This window comes from Glycine max, chromosome 20 (assembly GCF_000004515.6).
Source record: "Glycine max cultivar Williams 82 chromosome 20, Glycine_max_v4.0, whole genome shotgun sequence".
Classification (NCBI taxonomy): domain Eukaryota; kingdom Viridiplantae; phylum Streptophyta; class Magnoliopsida; order Fabales; family Fabaceae; genus Glycine; species Glycine max.
Genome location: NC_038256.2, coordinates 38,257,368 through 38,274,672, shown reverse-complemented (window position 1 = coordinate 38,274,672; position 17,305 = coordinate 38,257,368). Strand labels below are relative to the sequence as shown.

The 17,305-nt window shown below is 30.5% G+C and overlaps 1 protein-coding gene across 1 annotated transcript; it reads left to right on the top strand.

The window, feature by feature from the left end:
• The first annotated feature begins 9,441 nt into the window (after positions 1-9,441).
• On the top strand, positions 9,442-16,899 carry LOC100799040 (sugar transport protein 13). The gene is made up of 5 exons (XM_006605984.3): positions 9,442-9,635; positions 10,081-10,406; positions 12,660-12,784; positions 15,057-15,348; positions 15,968-16,899. Exons 1-5 carry the CDS (start codon positions 9,509-9,511, stop codon positions 16,634-16,636), a joined length of 1,539 nt encoding a protein of 512 aa, XP_006606047.1. The 5' UTR covers positions 9,442-9,508; the 3' UTR covers positions 16,637-16,899.
• The last annotated feature ends 406 nt before the right edge of the window (positions 16,900-17,305 follow it).

The following is a 17,305-nucleotide window of genomic DNA, read 5'->3' as shown; positions in this document are numbered from 1 at the left end:
CCACCATCACAAGGAATCTAGGTTACCGCATAAAATATCGTTCCCAGCGGTCAAATTCATTAATTGGCTTCCACTTTTACCCTTTCTGATTTTTTAATTAATTCTATATTATAATTTCAGAATAGACTACACTAGTGGGCCCAGGTGAGAATAAATAAACAAGAAAAACAAACATTTGTGTTCTACGGAGCAGATCCTCGGGTTATCAGTAACACGTGCTTTCTCCGTCGTTGGATGGGTCTGACGTGGCACTGGTGAGTCATTGAAAAAAGAAGCAGATTCCAACGAAGGAGCGAGTCCGACATGGCACCAAAACCAAATCTGGACCGTGGAAGGTCTCTGAGATGAGCGCCGAAGCGAGAGTAACTCAGAGTCACGGTCACGGAACTTCCAAGGTGTGTGGCCCCACCAATAGCTGCCGATCTATAAATTATTTTCTCTCCTTTGGCCTAATTGTCACGTTCGCGAGATGTGGTAGCTAGCTTCATGACATGTACCTGGGTCCCACCATTAAACAATTCTGAATATTTATTAACTTATCCAACAGTATCTAGTTGCGCTCAAAGTTTACACCGCAGTTAAATGATACACTCACCAGTAATTGAATAATTAATTATTTGAATAATAAAACGTTTACTAATTAATTAATCTGAGATGGAGACAGCAAAACCAAACAAAGCCTTTTGATGCACGCTCTTGTCCAACATTAAGGTACGTTTTGATTCAATTCCTTAAATCATATGTACACGTTCTAGTTAATTTTTTTAGAATTGAGATTAATTTATTTAATAATTTAAAATTAAAATTATTGAAATTTAAAATAATGGACCCTAATTTAGTTGGAAGAACGTGGCGAAGAAATTATGCAACACGTGGAGGTTGTCGCGAGGCTCATTGGTAGCCTTGGATCTTGGTATTGGTGCTTTTGATCAGGTAAATATCTTAGTTGTGAACAACATATGGAGGAAAAGATAGCGTCACTTGGGGGAGGGACTATATAATCAGCGTAGAATGCCAAGAAAGTGTTAGAAAGGAAATATAATTATTTGTATTTATTTCACAAGAGTGTAGTAGTAATTAATAACACGATATTGAATGGAACCAAATTTAATATGATATAAGGCACAGGCTGGTGGGGCTTATCCTACCTTTTCATAAAAATATAAGTCTGTCTAAGAATACTGATTAATAAATTTTAAAAAATAATTATTAGGTAAATTATGAATGACATAATTTTTGTTTTTTTATTAAAAATATTTATCTTTAAAATATTAATTAATATTTATAAAAAAATTATATATTTGGAGTAAGTGTGCCACGTCAGAATGGGTCCACTTTCACACGTTGTCGTTTTGCAGGGTGCTTTCATTCTCTCTCGCTCACTCGCTGTCGTGAAATCCCACAGTTTTGCCACGTGCGCACCGGAACTGCTACCTCAGACAGCCTACGTGGCTTCGTTTATGACCGTAGACAGTAACCAAGAAAAAACCCTAGCCGTCACGACAGCGTCACTCTTGTCCCTTCCTTTCTTGCCCCCACCTTCCTTTTCTAATTTTTTATTGTTACTATTAATATTATTACTTTAATAAACTCACTTCCCATTAATTTTTTATATTTAAAAAGATTGAAATATTTCTTTTGAGTCGGTGATAGGTCCTTTTCACAATTTTCCTATTTACCCTAACCTCAATCTTTCGAACATAGTCCTGCAGTAACTTATGGCTAGATCTGTCTATGTTATCACATCTTTCCAATTCATTTGCGGATTAAAACGGATTTGACAAAACCACGCCACTATCAGTAAAGGGTTTGGTTATCTAGTATCCAGTATCCTTAGATACTATATTCTTTGGATACTGTTTAAGAAATTAAAAACTATATTTATTATAAAAATAATATGAAAGCATAAAAAAGTTATAAATAAGACCGCTAGTTAGTATTTATTATCAGTAAATATTCAGTACTTTAAAACGTAAAATCAATTTTTTAAGCAGATTTACATTTATTGATGGATTTGGTCCTATCGTGATTTTAAAAATAAAAATACCCTTTTGAAATGATTTTTCTATCAAAATGAAGCGAAATTATAGTTCAGGAGCATGATTCATGAATTCTCGCACAATTTCTTTGAAATAACTCTATTATTACAATGTCCTTTTCATATCTCGCTTTTCCTTTATGCACTCACTATTATTCAGTTATAAATAATAAATATTTTATATATTGTTATTTAAATAGATTTTTGCGTGAAGGAAAACACGGACATTAAAAAGTTGACTAGCAACTAATAAAAGCAAGAGAGGGGCAATTGGCTAGCAGGAGTTTCAGACAGGAGATGAACGAGTAGATAAGGATTATTCAAATAAATACATTCTGTTAAATTTTAAAATGATTTTATTGGGTAAAAATTTATATTTAAAAATGATAAACCGTAGGAGTATTAGTTATTAGATATTTACATATTCTTAATTTTTAAATTATCTTTTTTTTAAAGTATGAAACATCTTATATTTTTAATATAAATAAGTAGTTGAGAATTTAAAAATAAATTTGGAGAAATTTGTAATTTTGAAGGGATACTTTTATTCTTTTATCATTTTTTGACAATATTATTAACCAATTTTAAATATTGTATTATTAGCTCTTTAATTTTAAACACTTCCATTGCTTATGTACGTAAGACAACAGTTTTATTATTGATTTAGAACTTCGCTCCAAATATTTTTTTATTATGTTTCAAAATTAATAAAATAGTATTTTAGTGTTACATTAGAGGATAAATGTTGAAATTTATATAATTAAAATTTAAAATAATTAAATATTTTTTTATCTCAGAAATATCTTTTATTTAAAGAAAATAATCATGTTCGAGTCTATTAGAATCATTATAAATGACTAAGTTTTATCTCCAAGTATTTAGTATTTTGATAAATTATCATAATTAAAATTTATAATAAATATTTTAAATATATAAATTATATTTTAATTATAATAAATAATTTAAATTATGATATAAAAATATTCTAACCGATTTTAAAAATAAAGATAAAAGAGATAAAGATAAGGCATGATTAAACTTTTAATCTTCTTATTTCTTTTTTTTTTTTAGACAAAATCTTCTTATTTCTTACTATTGCCATTTCACGAATTTAAGCGCATTATTTTTTTTTTGAATTTGATTCTCACTATTTTAATCATACAATTTTGATCATTTATTAATTGATATCCTATATTTTATCATAAAAAAATGATCATGTGATGATATATTATATTGTTACGCAAACATTTTAACTAAATATTGAAACTTGAAAGTCGTATAATTAAAATAGAAAAAGAATGATATTTGTGAAAAAAAAAGGGGGAAAAGAAGCCTAAAGATAAAATGATCATGATAGGAATTGTTATATATATATAAAGGCAGTCGGAGTTGCATGTACAAGTAGTACATATATAAAAGAAACTAATCAAAGTCATAAAATGATTAGCCCAAAAAACCAAAAGACCAGAAGAACATGAAGTATTTGTCTACTCCAAATGTCTCCTATTACAGGATGATAAGCACTGTAATGGATTTGTCTACCATGCTGAGATTTGGATTGGTTTTTTCCGCTTTTATAAAAACCATTGCCAAGTGATGGGACGAACAAATTCAAAGATCTCTGCTAACTGTAATATGTCTCCATTTGTAGCTGGTCCTTCCTGTTAGCAGGATTGCAAACTGTTCAGCTGGAAGAACAAAGTTCACACCTAGCCATGCATCCAAAACTGGCCTGCCATAGTTGATTGATTCTTTCATCACAGCCCAAAAATACAAATACAAGTGATTCCTAGTTTCCATATGATTACCACAAAAATAGCAACAGGTTTCTAAGCTTGGAATTGGGACATTTCTCCTATGCAGTTGATCACAGGTATATAGGGAGTTTATCCAACAAAAGAGGAGGGAACACGATCTTCAAATCTTGAGCCAAAGAGGCAAATGAGGCCTAAAATAACGCATAAGAAGAACATGATTAACATACTGCTTAACTACAAATAGACAAGTATTCTATCCTCCAACCTCAAGCCAAATAAGCAAGTGGTACTGCCAAAAATCGAGAGGATAAAAAATAACTAAATAATTTAAATCATTGAGAAACAATAAATGTTAGATGTAAAAATAATAATTAGAGAAATTAGAATCACATATTGAATAAATATATGGGAACTAGAATTGTTATTAAGTTTTAAAATATTATACTAATATCATTCTGTTTTTTAATGCATACTATTATCATTCTCAAAAACTGTTAATTAATTAAAGATTACAGGTCACTAAAAAAAATACAGCTGAAAAATATGTAGAGTCCAAAATTACTTTAGGAAAACAGGTAAAAGGATTTGATTGAATGGATGGAATTGTAGATATAAGTTAATACATTAAAAAACAGAATAAGTTAATACAATAGTCTGTCCAAAAAAAAAATATAAGTTAATGCAGTATTAGAATAAATATAATAATTAAAATATGGAGAAAATTAATGAAGTTGTTGAATTTTAAGAAGGATCACTTTCAAAATAATGTTTTATAATTAAGATTTTTTTATGGTGAAAATTATTGATATTTAAGATTATCAATTAATTTCAACTAATTTCCTTAACACCTTATTAAGTTGTTCATCCTAATTTCATTCGGGAATGTAGTTTTCATACCATTGTATTGTATATCTTGGGAAGTACTTTCCGCAATAGAAAATCGCTAAAATAATTTTGGAATACATTTGTTATATTCCATAAACTACTTTCTGGAATATTTTTAGAGATTTTATATTCCGAAAAATATTTTTCAAGATGCAACTCGCTTCGTCGTTCCAAAATCAAAAAATTGAAAAGGAAAGAAACAACAATTTTTTGCACGTACCCGGTTTCTCACAGTTTCAATCGTCATGTATTTTTTGATGATCAAAATCTCAATATAATGGAATGATGTTAATTAAGGTAAAATTTTAATACTTTGATCGACAAAAGAGGGAAGGAGGGAAAATTGATGAGAAGGGATGAAAAGAGTTTAGAGATCGTTGGTTGTAGTTTCAAATCGAAACCCAACATGCTAGGGTTTAAGAGGGCTTGCAGTACACACAAGACAACTTTATAGAGAGGGAGAGTGTCTCCGATGTGAGGTTTTGAAAGTAGAAAAAAAGAGGAGTGGATATAGCAAATACGTATAAGTTTAATTGGGCTTGGTGAAGACGAATGCAACAGGGATCCAAAGAAACCAATAACCAAGTGCATGCGACTCGTGAACTCAGGACCCGGCCCAAACCCAAAGGACCAAATCTTTGGTGGTCATGGTTTGCACAGTTGTGGCATCTTTTGCATGGTATTGGGGACCCCTTGTGAGATGCTAGGTCCGTGGGGCAAGGTGTAACCGTGTTTATGAACATGCTCTTCAGATTCGTTATTGCACAAGGTTTCTTGTCCATGATGTGCCACCTCAAATACGGGATCTTCTTTTTGTTCTCCGCCTGGGTTCTTGCCATGTCCTTATTCACAATGTTGTTAATTCCAGAGACTAAGAATATACCCCTTCAAGAGATGACAGAGAACGTCTGGAGAAACCACTTGTTTTGGAAGAGTTTTATGGATTAATTTCCCCAACATAAATGTTTTTTTTTTTAAGTAGAAATACCCATTACTTTGAACATTTATGACATTGAAAAATTATTACGAAATCATAAAAATTTTGATTAATCTTTACACAATACATATTCGTAAGTATTTGACTTTAACTATGTGTTACGTAGAGATTAATCAGATTTAAAGGATATTCCACCTAAATAAGCACGTTATGGGTAGGGGTGTCATTAGCAAAATGGGTTTAAAATCTTAACCCACCTCGTCCCGTGGGTGGTTCACTTGTAAAAAATAGTCAAGTGCGGTTAGGTAGGTCAATCCACTAAATGTAATAATAACAATTTTAAAAGTGAGAAATTTAACCTACAAATGTTACTTAAAATATTTATAACAAAAACCTCAACAAAATAAAAATCATTTACAAACAAAACACTATATCACTGGCATTTTAAAATAGATTATTACTATCAAACAATAGTCTATTATAATACGAAGTCAAAATAAATAAAATAGTAATATAAACATCAATATAAATTTTTCTTAATTTTTTTAGAACTAAATAAATAAAGAAAGTTTTTTTTTTATGAAGACTAAGGAATAATGTGTTTTAATCATGTAAGTAATAGACTAATAGCTAAGAAATTAAAAACATCTCAAATGCCAAATGCTATCTTTATGTAATCCTTTATGTGACCAGATTTTGCCACATCTTTTTGTTAAGTCTGGTTACATGTTAGTAATAATATTCAGTTTTTGCCTTTAAAAAAGAGAGACATTAAAAATATTTTTTGATAGAAAATTTATCATTTAACATTAATATACTGTAATTTTTTAATATTTTTATTTAACTTTATCAATTTTTATTATTTAACGTTAATTTCATAATCAGTCCCAGGTTCGAGACATGTCAGTCCCTTTTGCTCAACCAATTACCAACGTTACACTTGCAAATGGTATTTAAAATAAATACTCGAGGGATGAATTTAACCTTTTTGGCCTTTGAGAGTCTTTGCAGTTTGCAATGTAAGGAAATTGAACATATAGGAAAACATTTGAAGGGATGGATACAACCTAATTATCTTACACGGAAATTAGTCTTATATGCTTAAATTAATGAATTCGGAGAAATATAATAAGATGGAAATATAAAAAAATTGAAGCAGTGCAGTACTAGTATTATATTTTCTATTTATTTAACTAAGGGAAAATTACTAGTACTATATGAATCTTCAATCGGGCCTATTAAGAATTGAAATTCAGTGTTATTGGGGAAAATCAACTTGAATAATAGCTTCCCGCATTGGCTGCAAATTGCATCAAGCATTAGCATTTAATTAGTGAGTAATTTGGACAATGTTTATCCATTCAGCCAAGTTAACGTTTTCGTTTTGTTTATAGAAGTTGGTGAGTTTGTTGGCATTATTTGTTGTAGGCTTGTAGCCATGCCAACACAAGTTATCAATTGGAACAAAAAGCAAATTCATAAAAAATCATCATAATTGGGTTGTTCGTTTCCTTAATTGTATTAAACTGTTTGTTGATGGATGAGATACGATATCTTCTTTCTGTAAAAAAAAAGGAAGATAAATTCGAGGCATTCTACAAATTCTCCTGTCTATGAAAGATCTCAATAATATCCCCATTATCACTTCTGCAACTGGAATATCCTCTGACCACCAAAGCCACATGTATACATTTATTAAGCTAAATTATTTTTTCTGGACAAAATATATTTTTTTATCTCTCAAAATTTTAAAATTTGATTTCAATCTCTCTAAAAAAAATTACTTGTTTTTTTCTCTCTCTAATTTTAAAATACTTATTATCCGTTCCTCTGAATTTGAAATGAAACATTTTGATCTAAATATTAGCTTTATAAAGGATAAAAAATATAGATAATGCTGGAGATGAAAAAAGAACATTTCAAAATTAGAAGAATTACAAATAGATACAAAAATAATTAAAAGGACTAAAATTAATCTTTGAAAATTTTAAAGAAATTAAAAATATATTTTATCCTTTTTTATCATTATTCTATATATATATATATATATATATATATATTTATATATATATATATCATTTTTTATCATATTACAATTATTATTCTTTTTTTCTTTCTTTTTCTTTTATTTGGTAGAGAAGAAATTAGGAGGAGGGGGAGAGATGAAACTTAGTTGGTTATTTGATAGAGAAGGTTTAACGTGGAAATAATTTAAGTTTTTGGGATTTACTATAGTATTTTTCACTTATTTTTTTTACTCATTTCTCTAATTCTCTATTCATCTTTTCTATATTTCTCTTCAACTAAACATATTTTATTTCTACTTTATTTTTCATCTATTTCTATTTATCAATGGTACTTTCATTTACCCAAATTATATATCTTCTCTCTATCAATCATGACATAAGAGTATATGCACTCAGTTAAGGTGTAGAAAGTTCTTTTTTAATTCACATGCCCCATGTTGAATACATTAGGCTATGATACCAATATTGGAACATTAATAGAATCATTTATACTAAAAAAATGCAAAAAAATAAATAAAAATTATCCATATATCATTCATTTAACAATTCAATTTTCATTTCAAAATTTTGGGTATTATAGTTTACTTTATTTCTATAAAATCATATTGTAAGATAGGATTCTCACTAAAAAAAATAATTTAACCATATCACTGAAGCACGATTGAATATTTTAGAATGATCTAATAACGATCCAATAATAAGTGATTTCATAAAGTTAATTATAATTATTAAAAAAATCTTTGATATCATTTTAAAATTTAAATTTAAATCTAACTTATTTATATAAAATTAACTTATAATATGAGAGTTATTTTCATTTATATATTTTAATTTCATCGTATTATTATTAGTGGAGTGGATTTTCATCCGTAACTTACCCTAAACTAATTAACTATTCCAAAAACTTAAATTATTTAGTAGAGATGGAAAAAAAATTATATTTCAATCTAACAATTCATGACATGAGAGTTTTATTCCAACTTAAACTCTTATTTGATTTAATGTGCACAGCTTCCTACTATATATTTTTCTATACAGAATGTGTTAAATTTTTATTCTCTAAACAGAGACAAGGCTCCAACTACTCTAACATTTTATGAAAAAAGGAAAAAAAAAATCTTATAAAAAAAGGATTGATTATTACATCCAAAAAATGTATGGAGCATATTTAAACGTAAGCGCTACATCACGGGAGAAACCTGCCAGCCTATCATCAACATGATTCTCTTCTTGTGAACCATCAAGCTGTGAGACATTCCAATATTTCATTATTTTTTTTCTCATAAAAAAATTCATTCGAATAATAATACAAGTGGTGGCGGCGTCCAATCGTGCTAGGCCTTGCAATTAGATAAACGAGGTTCATTTTACATTGGAATAGTTTTTATTTATTTAACCCAATGCTACTTGTTACAAAATGTTGATGCACAAATTGCACGAAAACTGACATAGGGCTGATATTTTCTTAAAAAAAAATAAACATGAATTAATTATTTTTTTAATAAAAAATATAAGATTAAATTTGACGGAAAACATAATGGTGTGGTTATGACGAAAGCTATTTGTAAGAAATAGCATTTCCAAGAATTAATTCACCCTTCTTGATTCTTCGATTTCTTTCACCTAAATTTTTAGGTTTACGTAACATTTTTATTTTATTTTATTCTTTGTTACATCATGTATTACTTCTATCATTTTTTTTTCTTTGAAAGTGTATGAGATGAGGGATAAAAAAAAGATTAAAGAAAGAAAAAGCAAAGTGAAACTCTTTTTCAATGGTTATAAATCAAAGTGGTAAAAGGCAAGTGATAGTAAAAACATTCTTCACAACTAAAAACCTTGAAGTTATTGGAAATTAATAGCTATGGCTGGCGGAGGCTTCACAACAAGCGGCGGCGAGTTTGAGGCAAAAATAACTCCAATTGTCATCCTTTCATGCATGATGGCTGCTACCGGAGGTCTTATGTTTGGATACGACATTGGCGTTTCTGGTAATTAATGCTCTCATGATTCAATTCCCCCTCTTGTTTCAACCATCTGTTCCTAAAATAAAAACTTTAATTTTCTTGTAGTGTTTGAGGTATAAGTAGCTTTTTAATATTTATTTTAAAGAATACTAAGAATTTTTTTTTTAACATATTCCTTTAAATACTTCTTTTTAATTGATTAATATTTATTAAAAACTTCTTTTTCACTCCTTTAACCACCTCTATGTTTAGTGTCTTAGTCACTCCATGAAACTTTCTAACTCTATTTTCAAGTGTAGTTGAAGCGTTGCATATGTACTGTTATATTAAATCCATGACCCAATTTTCGTTTTTATTGTAGCTTCAATTATAGTTTCTTCTCTTTTAATAAAAAAAATACTGCTTTTTTTCTTCCGAAAATAAAAATATAAAAATATAATTTGATATTATTTCTGGCGATTTGAATCAGGTGGTGTGACATCCATGCCAGCATTCCTGAAAGAGTTCTTTCCGGAGGTGTATAGAAAGACAGTGGAAGAGGAAGAGTTGGACAGCAACTACTGCAAATACGACAATGAAAAGTTGCAACTATTCACATCGTGTCTGTACCTTGCGGGTTTAATGGCCACATTCTTGGCGTCGCATATAACTCGGAGACAGGGAAGAAGAGCCACCATGTTGATATCGGGATTCATCTTCATTGCTGGAGTTGCCTTCAATGCTGCTGCTCAGAACCTTGCCATGCTCATCATTGGTAGAGTCTTACTTGGTTCTGGAGTTGGTTTTGCTAACCAGGTTATTCTTTTCTCTCCCCCTCTCCCATTTTTATTTATCACAATATATAATATCCTTCAGAATTAATATATATATATATATATATATATATATATATATATGATCTCCATCGTACTGAAATAATTTTCCTTCAAGATACAGACAAATGACCTTTTAATTTATACCTTAAAGATTGTACTTAACTAGAATCTATGAACGACCAACAATTTTGAATACCAGTAATATATGATTTTTTTTTTTGGTGACCCGTGTATTCCTTAGATGAGAGTCAATCATTAATCTCTTATGATAAATATTTTTATATATATATGACCAAAGAGAATTGAACTCTTAACTATATATTTAAAATGATAAAATTATCTATAGACATAATTTTAATATGTACTTCAGCTCATCTTTAAAACATATGTCGCTTATACAATGGTAACGTGTAGTGTTCAATTATTATGTGACATTTAACACATGCTTTTACATAATGATTTTATTATTTCATTTTTTTAATATTAGTTTATCTAAACTAATAGATAAAATAAATTAATTAATAAGACTAACCAAATTTAAAGAAAATCATTTTTAAAAATAAGATTAAAAAATAGAGATTCATTAAATGAGACGAGTTTCGTGACACATTAAAATGAATAATTTAAAAGAAAAATTTATATTTAAGAGTGGTATTTAAATGTAATATTTAAAATAATTAATAAATTATAAAAATATGTATTTTTACCTTAATAAAATAATTTTAATACATGATTTTAAAAAATAATTTAGGAGTGCTGAGTTCCACCCTTGTTCTCTTCAAAGCGTCCTTATATAAAATAAATACGTAAGGATAGCACTAGACCTCTAGTAATAAAAGCATTAAAAGTAAATATTTTTTTATTTATAAATAATTTATTTTTTTAAGAAATAAATATTTGTATTAGTAAAATATAAAATTATAACTATTGTATAAAATAAAAAAACTAGAGTCAACACACGTAATTTTTCCTTTAAAAAGGACAAAAGGCCGGAATCACATTGATTCTAACAGAATTTATCCCCTTAACAAATCATAATACGTCACTTCTAAGATAATTCATATTTAAGAGACTGTGTTAAGAAGTGTGATAATAGCATTACTCTTTACCTATTACTTGTGTTGGAAGTTGTTTGACGCCAAATCAATACTAAAAATGCATGTTATTTTACAAAATTAAAGTCCAATACACATAAATTAAAGAAGTAGGAGCTACAAAGTGAGACGCGTCAAAGAGGTTTGAACGTATGTATATATATATATATATATATATATATATATGGAATCAAATAAGTGAATATTTACTTAAAAATCAGTTACTATCTTTTAACGTAAAAGTATCATTGTTGTTTAATGAGTAAAAACTTAATAAGCTGACGGTTAGATATTGACATATTAATGTGTCCCTTAGTCTAAGACAAAAATAGGTTTTGTAGTTTTCACTAGTAGGTGTGGTGTGTGTATATTAATCAGAGAGAGAGAACAAACTGACATATCTGACCAACCTAAACGATTAAAGTATATATCTATATTTATTAATCATGAGAATAATCTTATTTGATGTACATATTTTATTAAATAATTTTATTTTTAAATTTTATTTTTTTAATTTATATTAACTTTTCATTACTTTTATATTATTATTTTTTTATTAATTATATTTAACTTCTATTTTTTTATTATTTAAATTTTTTAGAGAAACACAAATGCCTCTCTTCCCTTAATAATTATAAAGATAATGAGAAATAAAATAAAATTATAGAAAGGGCATTGTCCCCACAGTATAATGAATCACACCGTGCTTCAATGGAAGGCAACTTAATTAAAACCGGCCAATAGTTTTTATTGTTAATTGTACAAAGGCTTCATTGGCATGCACTCCCAAAGTCTTAATCGTCTTCTTCAAACTCCAATCCACTTTTTATGCTTTAAATTGTTCTTACTATTTGACGTTTACGACCCTTGATGGAGATCACTTTGTATTTTCTCTCTTTTTGACATTGAAAGTGCAACCAAAACTTCAACTTGTGCTACTCGTTTTTGTAGCTCGCAAATTCTATCTACATCTTATCCATATAAAACGATAAAGCTAAGTCGATTTTGGTGTAATACAATTTATAATGGAAAAATAAATTATTAGACTAATATTTTAATGCTATGAGGTGGAATTGTAATAGCAAGTGCTTCTTGGAACTCACTCATCTTTGTTGCTTTAATTTTTTTTATGACAACAGGCCGTGCCAGTTTTTCTTTCAGAGATCGCACCTTCAAGAATACGTGGAGCATTGAATATACTTTTCCAGTTGAATATCACCCTTGGCATTCTCTTTTCCAACCTTGTCAACTATGCCACCAACAAGTAAGTTTCTTGCGTGCGTGCTCCCAAGTTCATCCTTTTTGTTTGAATAAATCACGAGTTTGTGTGTTAAAACTAAAAAATGTATAGAACAAGATAAATCATGGCCATTAGAAGCTTCACCAATCTCCCCAGTGTGATTACTCATGCCCAGGTGAAAGCATCACTTACTCGGAGTAATTGGTTAATAGTGAGAGTGATGCTAGTCAAAACTTTGAAAATTGATGGCCTGATTGGAGTTTTTCTCCAAAAGTCCAAACTCCAAAGAGATTCTGCTTCGTAGAAAAAGAAAACTAACACAATTATGACCCTTTCTATTACTCCATTCACCACCCAAAAGTCAAGCACATGCTTGCCAACTCTGCTTAGTGTTTTGGGTCTCCATAAATTGTTCAAAAGCCAGAAGCAACTCAAGCAAGTACTATCTGCTAACAACAGGACAAGTGTTTGTTTCTCACCATATGATAAAGTCCCACCTCTAAGAAACGGGCCACGATTATTTTCCTTTTCATTTTTTTAGTGGGAATAGAAACAATAATTTTTCATTTTCATGATTTCATCAATTGTTTTCTGCCATTTATATCCCGTACCTCTCATTTTGCTCTTGCACCTCTCAAAAGATTCAAGTGGATAAAAATACATTTTTACCAAACACTTCTTTCCAGAACAACTATTCCGAAATAGGATTATTCATTCGGAATAATTATTCCAAAATAAAGTTTTTTTTTTATTCCAGAATATCTATTTTAGAGTAAATTTTCAAAGTGTTTATTCTATTCTAAAATATGAAAAATTATATTTTAGAATAATTGTTCACGAAGAGTATTCTACTAGATACATTTTCAGAATAACTATTCCAAAATATTCTGAAACAACTATTATGTATCCTATTTTGAAATACTTGATAGAACTCCCCTTCCCTTCTCAAAACTCAAACTTGTACCATCAAGCTGTCAGGCCACCGTGTGTCGCATTTGCACCTCCGTGCCATCGTGCATCACCTTCTCGTGTCAACTTGGGTCGCCATGTGGAACAATAGGGAAGGTTTGAATGATAACATTTTTGGTGTAGTCAAAGAGAATGACTTTGATGTTGGCGAAGATGAATAAGGTGGACTCCATGTTGAGGAAGACGAAGGGGTATAAGTTGTTTTCTTCATGAGGGTCGTTGGTTTGAACGACGAAGGGAAGAGAGAAAATATTTTTGGCGTGGTGTGGGTTTTGGGAAAGAATTCGTAGTTGAATTGTCTCAACTACCTATGATGATTTGGCAGTCATTAGGAAGGAGGTGGTTGGTGGAGTACCAATGGCGGGCAGAGAGGGTGGCAAAGGAGAGTTCGAGCCAATCATAGGTAGGACAGGGGGAGAAGGTGCAAACTTTCTTTTCACCATTGTTGAAGCCATCAATTTGGACGAGGGAGTTGTCAAGTGTTTGGGCAGCATAAGGAAAAGGGAGAGGTGATGTTAGGGCTGAGGATATTTTTTACTATTGAGACTTTTTAGGAGGTGTAGTATTCATATCGGGAAGGTACATGATATAGATAACTAGCTTAATTCCCATAAATCTTGGTTTGGTAACCAATCCATCTTGGTAAAGGCCCGCATGATCCAACCTAGAAATGTTAACTTGCTTAATTGTTGGTTAGTGTGAAAATTTGAATTGACGATAAACTATTGTATCCATCATTGTTTCAATAAACATTCACAAATTTTAATAGATTAATAATTTATTTTCCTACCAATGCTTCAATATTTTTAAATATTATATGAAGAAAATATTAAATAAAATAAAAATATTTAATATTTTAAAAACTTAAGAAACATTCAATACTACTTTATTAATATAAACATAAAGATTTGTAGGAAGATTTAGAATTGTCGTTATTCAATTATTTAATGCCAGAAAATTGATATAGACTTATCACTTTGTGCATGTTTGGATTGAAGTTAGAAATGTTATGTCTATGTTTTAATCTTAATGCAAATCCAACGGATAAAAGTAAAATGAAAACAAAATCAAGAGTTCGATCTTTTGAGAGAATTAATTGTCTTAAAAATACTTTTTCACTTCAAAATCAAACATCACTCAAACTGTAAAGAAACCCGTAATCTAGAATTGAATAATAAAAAACGCAAGGCAATTTTTTCTCGTGAAAAATCAGTGCCAACTTGTTATAGATAATAAAATTCTAAAGCATGTTCCGTTAGTTTTGTTTTGATATACATTGGGTTGTTGTTCATTGTTGGTGATGATGACTATTGTTGAGCAAGGACAGAATCAAAGGTGGATGGGGTTGGAGGCTATCTCTGGGTTTGGGCGGTTTACCGGCACTACTTCTCACGTTGGGGGCTTTCTTGGTGGTGGACACCCCAAACAGTCTCATCGAGCGTGGTCACTTGGAAGAAGGAAAATCTGTGCTGAGAAAGATTCGTGGCATTGACAACATTGAACCTGAGTTCTTGGAGCTTCTTGACGCAAGTCGTGTGGCTAAAGAAGTCAAGCACCCTTTCAGGAATATCCTCAAGCGCAAGAACAGACCTCAACTCGTCATTTCCATTGCTCTGCAGGTCAGTGCTATGTTCTCAAACATTTTCCTGTGAATTAATTACACAATTTGTTCTAGACTTCTGGTATCTACTTGCATTGATTTGGTCCCTAAAAATTTAGGTATATAATTTAGTCTTTGAATTATGAACTTCATTCCTTTTTTTATCAACTTTGTGTATCTAGTAGTAATATAACATGTGACCAAAATAATGTAGGTAAGTGGGAGACGACGACTTTCGTACATGAGTTGTGAGTTAGGTCTAAATCTAAATTCTAATATTAAGAGTCTCCTTTAATATATCTTGTTGGGTTTATTAGGCCAATTGTTATTGAACCCTTATTTAATCACCTACATATATGGCCAATATTTGATGTGAGAGTGGTGTGGTGAAGATTGTGCATTGAATAATAAACAAGACCAATGATAGCAATAGCATCAGTCCTTGAATTTATTGTGAAGATGACATTTTAGAGACTAAATTCTAGACCAAATTAACATGATTAAAACAATGTTATTGTATGTTCACTCTCTTCTTAACATAATTGAAACAATGCTATTGTTAGCTGGATCAATATTGATCAATTGAATTTTCCAGATTGATCTGATTCTTATTCCATTTGGGTGTTTTCAAAAAATAGATTTTTCAGCAGTTCACTGGCATCAATGCCATAATGTTTTATGCCCCGGTTTTGTTTAACACATTGGGTTTCAAGAACGATGCTTCTCTCTACTCTGCTGTGATTACTGGTGCTGTTAATGTCGTCTCCACTGTTGTCTCAATCTATTCAGTAGACAGACTCGGGAGGAAAATGCTCTTATTGGAAGCTGGAGCTCAAATGTTCCTGTCTCAATTAGTGATTGCAGTCATAATAGGAATGAAGGTAAAGGACCATTCAGAGGACCTCTCAAAGGGTTTTGCAGTGCTAGTGGTTGTGCTGGTGTGCATTTTTGTGTCTGCATTTGCATGGTCATGGGGCCCTCTTAGTTGGCTCATCCCAAGTGAGATATTCCCACTGGAGACTCGCTCAGCCGGGCAAAGTATCGCGGTGTGTGTTAACTTGCTATGCACATTTGTCATTGCACAGGCCTTTCTCTCAATGCTGTGCTTCTTCAAGTTTGGCATCTTCTTGTTCTTCTCTGGATGTGTCTTGATCATGTCCACCTTCGTGCTTCTCCTGCTTCCCGAAACAAAGAATGTCCCCATTGAAGAGATGACTGAGAGAGTGTGGAAGCAGCATTGGTTGTGGAACAGGTTTATTGATGAAGATGATTGTGTTAAAGAAGAGAAAGTAGTCACTGGCAATTGACCAAGCAAAAATGGGAAAGTCCAAGGTTTGTGTAATGAGTAGTATTTTAGATTCTATATATTGGAGTGTTTGGTTAGATTTGGCTGTTACAACTAACCAGATTGTAAGTTATGATTCCCACTTTCTTAGTGACGTGTGTCGGTAACATTGTAATGCCACTTTAATTGTCCTGTTATGCGAGTCATATAAGTTATGTGTAATAAGTTTTTTTCTCCTGTACTGTCTTTCTTTCGGAAGACAAAAAGCCTAGCCTTAGCATATCATTTGTCTATTTGTCTTTTGCTTAAATTGTTTTTGCTAGTTATGTTTTCCAATTTGTCATTTCCTACTGTTTTTCGCCCTGAAAACAATGAATAACACATGTTTTAGAACAATTTTGATGCAATAGCTTCACATCAGAAGTGGAAAAAAATAGTAACTAACAAATAAAATAATGAGCATTAAGCTGAACGCATGGTAGGTGATCAATGCACCAAATATGGTACTCAGTTGTACCAACCTCCATTGCCTTTGAAAACTCATATAACAGTACCTAAGGAACGACTGGACGAGGGGCAAGATAAATAAAAGAAATCTAAATGGAAAAAAATAGAAGCCTAATAGACAAATAAACAAAATAAAGACAATAGATTAAGGGGAATGAATAATACTAACATGATATTTAAAATA